This window comes from Chrysochloris asiatica, unplaced genomic scaffold, assembly GCF_000296735.1.
Source record: "Chrysochloris asiatica unplaced genomic scaffold, ChrAsi1.0 scaffold00039, whole genome shotgun sequence".
Taxonomy (NCBI): Eukaryota; Metazoa; Chordata; class Mammalia; order Afrosoricida; family Chrysochloridae; genus Chrysochloris; species Chrysochloris asiatica.
Genome location: NW_006408557.1, coordinates 18,651,689 through 18,658,096, shown reverse-complemented (window position 1 = coordinate 18,658,096; position 6,408 = coordinate 18,651,689). Strand labels below are relative to the sequence as shown.

Here is a 6,408-nt window from a genome sequence, read left to right as displayed (position 1 = left end):
AAACCCTGTGCAGGGTCGCTATGGGTCGGAACCGACTCGACGGCATTTAACAACAACAATGAGTAGGAACCGACTCATTCTACTTCACAATAGGGGTTTCTAAGTCTGGAACTCTTATGGAAGCAGACTGCCACATCTGCAGAGTGGCTGGTGAGTCCACCTTTTGGTTAGCAGCCAAGCGCTTTGACCACTGAATCACCAGAACTCCTAAAAATGGCACTAAGAAGAAAATAACACTGTAGGGTAAGCACTGGACTGCTAACCACAAGATCGGCCAGTTGCTCCTAGAACCATATACAGGGTCTCTAAGAATCGGAACCTACCGACAGCACTTCAACAATGAGATCAGAGGGGCTTCATAGATAGGCTTGTCGCCCACTACACCCAACTGGTCTTTATAGATAGGGTGGTCACAGAATGTGTCTCTGAGGTGACTGCTTTTCCCCCAAACGCCTGTCATTATCCAATATTTGTAAAGGTTTCTAAAACATCGTAAAGCCAATGTTTCATTTTTGGCTACAGCTGAGGAGAATTTATAAATAGACCCCTCCTTCTGGAAGAGGCACACACGCCTCGGCTGTACTTCATTGGCTGGAGTCAATCACGTGACCACACTCCGCGCCAGCAACCCATGTCCCGCCCAGTAAGCGCCTCAGCCGTCAGTCAAGGACTGGGCCCCGCCCCGCGGGGGGCGCGACTGAGCCTTCTCTATAAAAGGAGTCGGCAGGCGATGACGAGATTTTACGTCGATGCGTAATGGGGGTTGCGCGTGAGGTCATCGCGCGGGCGGGCGGGCGAGGTAGGGCGGTTTGAACGAGACGAAGACGGAACCCGAGTCGAGTACGGGCACAGGACGGGGTTCAGCGAGAGCCGGTGAGCTGGCGAGGAGGCACGGGGCCGTGGCCATGCGGGCGACTAGATGGGCTTCGGACCGGGCAGGCGCTGTGGATCGTAGTGTCCGGGCCGTTCCATCCGGTGGTGCGGTTCAGGCCGGGCCGGGTGTTGGGGGGAGGGAAGGGCGGGGCCGTGACCCCGCGCGTGCGGACTGGGCCAGGGGGAAGCGCGCTCCGGGCCCTCGTGGGGGCGGGGCCTCGGGCCGGAAGTTGAGGGCTACCCCTGGGTGAGAGGGCTTCAGGGCTGCGGCGGAGGTCTTTGGTCGGAGATCTCAGGTTAGTTAGCCGAGTTGAGCGAGGGCGTGTGTGGTGGAAGTGGGCGCTGCTGGGAACTCTGAGGGTCCCCACTGTGGGAGGAAGCCATCTCACCTGATAAACAGTTTGGGTTTGGGATTCAGGCCTGCGTCCGAGTTCCTCTTGTGCGACCCTGGGCAGGTGTTTCAACCTTTAGCTACCTCAGCTTCCTCATCGGTGAAATGGGCAAGGATATAGAGAAAGCTCTTAGTAGATGGGAGTGGCAAAAGTAAGCCAGGTCGTTGGACTCTTTCAACAGACATTTGTTGAGTGCCTTCTAAATGCTGCTGTTATTGTTCAGTGCCGTTGATTCCGTTTCGGCTCATAGCGACCCTTGTATAGGATTTCCAAGGAGCGGATAGTGGGTTAGAACAACGGGCCTTGTGGTTAGCAGTCCAGTGTTCATCCCACAGCGCCACACCGGGACTCCTGAAGCCTACACCACCCGGTATTCCCAGGCGGTCTCCCATCCAAGTATAACCAGGCCCGACACTGCTTAGCTTCTGAGATAGAGATCAGGCGCTTTCTGGGTGGTATGGCTGTCGACACGGTTAAAGTGCTGGTTAATTTCCAGGATCAGGAAGGCACAAAGGACTGTTCTCCAGGAGTCTGCTTTGGGTAGGGAGACAGATAATAAAATGAATACGTGGCCAAGATGATTCCGTATAATCAGGTGATTTGAAAAATGCTTCTCCAATCCTTTCTGTAGGGCAGAGCTTGGTGGTTCCCCTCCAGGGGAGGAAAGTGACACCAGAAAAGAGCTGTGTGATCCTGACTGTTCTGGTACCTTTTTGGGACACAGGCTTTGCTCCCCTCTTTCCAAAGTACCTTAATATAGTGCCTCGAAAGCAAAAATAAGCTTAGAGTAGATTTGGGAGCCTGCTGGAAGAACTGATGAAAGATAAACAAGGTGGGCTAAAGGGAGCTTTTAAGAGGTAGGTCAAGTTGCTTTGTAAGTGTGAGGTTTGTGTAATAGTCTTGGGGTCTAGCAGTGCAGTTGTTAAGGAGGAAGTGTGAGCTTTAGCTCTCTCTAGCTTTGAGAGTTAGGCTCTGTTTTGACGGCCTGGAAGAGCCAGTTAATTGGTTGAGTCAGTGGATGTTGATCGCACATCCACAGGGTGCCTAACTCCATGTATTTCGTGGCTACAGAGTATTTGGAGCACTTGGGACCAGGTATTAATGCACTGCTAATGAAAGAGTTTCAAATTATATGATGATGGAAAGCCATTAACGTTTTTCTAGCTGGGGTGTGGTCAGGAGACACGTGGCGTTACCAGCTGCTTACATTTTATGGTAGAGACTCCACTGCACTAGCACTTAACAACCACAATATCACACATAGTACCCCATGTATGTATGAATAGTGCCAGAATAAATTAAAATGCCCAGCCTAGGACTGTGATTTTTGTTCAAATGTATGTCTCTTTGATAACAGATAATAGCATTTTGCACACAGTTTGCATTGCATTCATTCACTTAAGGGATTTTGACAGAAGACACTTGATCTGACATTAAAAAAATTCTCTACAGCTGCTGTGAAGAACAGATTGAGACAGTGAGATTAATTTGAAGGCTGCTGTAGCTGAGTCAGAACTGACTCAATGGCAGTTAACAACGGCGCTGTAGGATAAGCGCTGAACTGCTGACCAAAAGGCTGACAGTTCAAACCCACTAGCCACTACTCAGAAACCTTCTACAGGGACGCTATGAGTCAGAACTGACTCCATGGCACTTAACAACAACATAGCTGATCTCAGTGAAAGATGGTAGTGTCACATCTTGGGTATTCCTTTTGGCCCTGGTGATAGGAGAATAAGAGAGACAAGGTTCCTATCTTGGACCTTGTTTAATACCTAATGTGTGTTAGATGGTATGCCAAATATCATCTTATTTAAGTCTCGCTGTGATCACATTTAGACCTGGCTTCAACTACTCAACTCTTTGCAAAAAGCTGATACCTCCTGACCCAAATCTGGGAGAGTTTCAAGAGATGGGGAGGAAATGACAACCCAGTATAAATAATGCCTATTGAGGTATGAAAGAATTGCTTTGGTAATACAGGAGGAATTAATTTCTCAGTGGAGTTGGGAAGTAAATCGTGTTGGCCTTTTGCATAACATGGTTTTATTGATTGAGTTTGGTGTGTAAGAGTCTCAGTGGTTGGTTTTTCTGAAAGTTCATACAGATATATTTTTCTCTCCTTGACACTCTCCTGCCAACTGGAGATAGACACCACTTACTGAGTCTCACTGTGTGTGCAAGGCACTGTGCCAGGTGGCCTGGGAATATAATAAGGCATAGACCTGTAAGTCATTTATTTCTCTGGGTCTGTCACCCCTACTCAGAAAAAGGAGAGTGGATGGTTGACTCATAAGGGGCAGGTGCTCAGCAACCCTCAGATACCCTCCCCTGCTCAGAAGGCTCAGTTGAGAATTATGTGGCATTGTGGTTTAATGTGCTGGACTGCAAAGTTGTTTGAACTGCAAAGTCGGTGGTTCAAGCTCACTAGCTGCTCCTTGGAAACCCTATACAGGGTTGCTATGGGTCAGAACTGACTAGATGTCACTAAACAACAAAAACAGCTCATAACTGTCACTACCTTTAGTGCCTGAATTGAAAAGCTTGCTTACTTTTTCAATTACAAAAGTGCATAGAGTCTATTTAGAACATTTGAAAAATGGTCAAAACTATTAAGACTTAATAAAAGCCTACCATCTGAAGAAAACTGGTGTACACATTTTTTTCAATCTTGCAAGGTAAACTTGGACTGACATTTTCTAAACAGAATGCTCTTGTTTATGTATAAAGCTCCTTTCATAAGACCCCTAATTATCCCTTAGTGTCTCGTGTAATTTAGACTTTTCTGTCAGTCAAATTAAAATGTGGCCTCAACTCATAGCTGGCTAGTATTGGGCAATTCATTTCAGGTTGTGCATGTACCTGGAGACCCAGACTTGTGTCTGGAATCCTAGTGCCTCTGGTTTGGCCCCTCTGGGAAGAAAGTGAGGCTTAGGATGTGAGTGTTCCCACAAGTTTGCTCTGAGTAACTGTCTCCGAAATGCTTGTCCTTGCTTGCATGCCTCATGTAATAATGTGAGCTCCCTTCTTTCTTCTGTGCATACTGTAGAAGATGGCAGTGAACGTATACTCGACGTCGGTCACCAGTGACAATCTAAGTCGACATGACATGCTGGCTTGGATCAATGAGTCTCTGCAGTTGAACCTGACAAAGATCGAACAGTTGTGCTCAGGTGAGATAAACCCTTTAGATCGTTTCTCTAGGAAAGCCTGCTTGTGTTCTGGGAATGATCAGTCCTGTCTCTTGGGTGCAAAGCCACCCAGAGAGGTGCAGGGTCTGGGTAGGGCCACTTCATTTCTACCTCTCAGCCCTGCCCTGTTTCTACTTCTAAAATAAATTGCGCTTCGAAGACCCTACTTCTGGCTTGTATGTCCAGCATCTCTTGAAGAGACTGTATTGTGAGGCAGCCAGATTTGAAATGTTTTATTTGAGCGGCATAATTGTCCTCTTGCATATAGTACACCCACACAAATAATGTGTCTGCCCTGTAGAGTGCCCATCCATATAGGGTGCATTAGAAACAAATGCACAAGGGGTCTGCTCCCCAGAACACCACATTGCATGTGATATTTGTGTAAATACATGGTAGTTCCCTCATGATATTTATTGTTTCCAAAAAGCACGAGACCAAAGTAGGTAGATACTGATTCACCTGTGATTTTATTGAACAACTGTTTAACAGAAGCAGTTTAGCAGAGATAGTGATTTAAAAAACAAATCGTTTTCTGTTTTTTTTGCTAAAGGAAGTTGTTGCTGTTGTTAGGTGCCCTTGAATTAGTATCGACTCTTAGTGACCCTGTGCACAACAGAACCAAACACTGCCTGGTCCTGGGCCAACCTCATAGTCATTGCTGAAGAAAGTACTATGTGCTAATTGTCTAACATTTAGAGAACCAGAAAGAAACCTTTTTACATGCCTGCAATTCCATTATTCAAGCAGAGTCACTATATGTATGCTTTCTGTCTATACGCATACATGTTTTTATGTATTACAGTTTCTTTCACTTCACATTAACATTGTGGATATTCATCAGTGTCATTCAGTATCTTTGAATTAAAACTGAATTGCCATCAAGTTGAGTCCGATTCATGTGTTCCATAGCAGGATTTTCAGTGGCCTTTCTTTTGCGGTGCCTCTGCGTGGACTCAAATCACCAAACTTAAGTTATCAGCTGAATGTGTTAAGCATTTGCATCGCCCATGGTCTGTAATTTTAAGTTATCAGCTGAATGTGTTAAGCATTTGCATCGCCCATGGTCTGTAATTTTAAGTTGCTAAGTGCCATCAAGTCACTTCTGACTCATAGTGACCCCATGTTAAGGTTTCCAGTGAGCGACTGATGGCTTTGAACCACCACCCTTGCATTTAGTAGTCCAGTGCTTATCCTGTAGTGTCACTGTGTACTATTACACTTTCTGTGGATCTTCTGGTCATTTTATTTGTTTTCTAGTTTTTCCATTGTATGATTGAGTATCTTGAGATGGATCTTCTGTCTGTTTCTTCAGTGATTCCCAAAACTGAAATTACTAGATCAAAGGGGGCATAGGCTTGGGGCTTTTGGTAATTGCTTTCCCAGTTATGAGTTTAAACCCAGAGCTCCTTACCCAGTAGTTAGGGTTTTACAAATAATAGAATTTGTACCTTTGAATCAGGAGCCCCTATGCTCTTTAGCACTGTACCCTCTTGCCTCCTCAGACTGGTGCCTTTTGGATTAATTTAAAATTGTTACTGTCACTTATATGATCCCCCCCCCCCCAATTTGAGCTTTTGTACTTTCTGTTTTATAGTCGAGTCATCATTTCATTGGCTTGTCTTATGTCCTCTAAGGTTTAATCTCAGTTTTACAGATGGACAGAGAGGCTACTTGTGAAGTTGTAATAGTAAAATAATGATGCCTAATGTTGAGTAAGCATTAATTACTTTTTTAAACAATTTTAGATTAATAGTCAGTTTTTATTTAAAGGAATAACCATATAATTATTATTATACCTAAGAAATTTAAAGTTTAAGCAAATTCAAACAGTGATAGCTGAAATTAGAATTCCTGACTGGTCGCTGGCCCATAATTTTATCAAGTTTGGGGCTATGGAATTTTCAGAATACCCTTTTTTCTTTTTTCCAGAATATGTTTTTTTTTTTTTT

At 45.0% G+C, this 6,408-nt stretch overlaps 1 protein-coding gene across 1 annotated transcript in view; it reads left to right on the top strand.

Annotated features, from left to right (window-relative positions):
* The first annotated feature begins 820 nt into the window (after positions 1 to 820).
* Positions 821 to 6,408, top strand: part of MAPRE1 (microtubule-associated protein, RP/EB family, member 1) — a 53,788-nt gene continuing 48,200 nt past the window's right edge. Inside the window, exons 1-2 of the mRNA XM_006860688.1 lie at positions 821 to 873; positions 4,315 to 4,438. Of these exons, the coding sequence (XP_006860750.1) occupies positions 4,318 to 4,438 (121 nt within the window). The 5' untranslated portion in view covers positions 821 to 873; positions 4,315 to 4,317. The remainder of the gene's footprint in view (positions 874 to 4,314; positions 4,439 to 6,408) is intronic.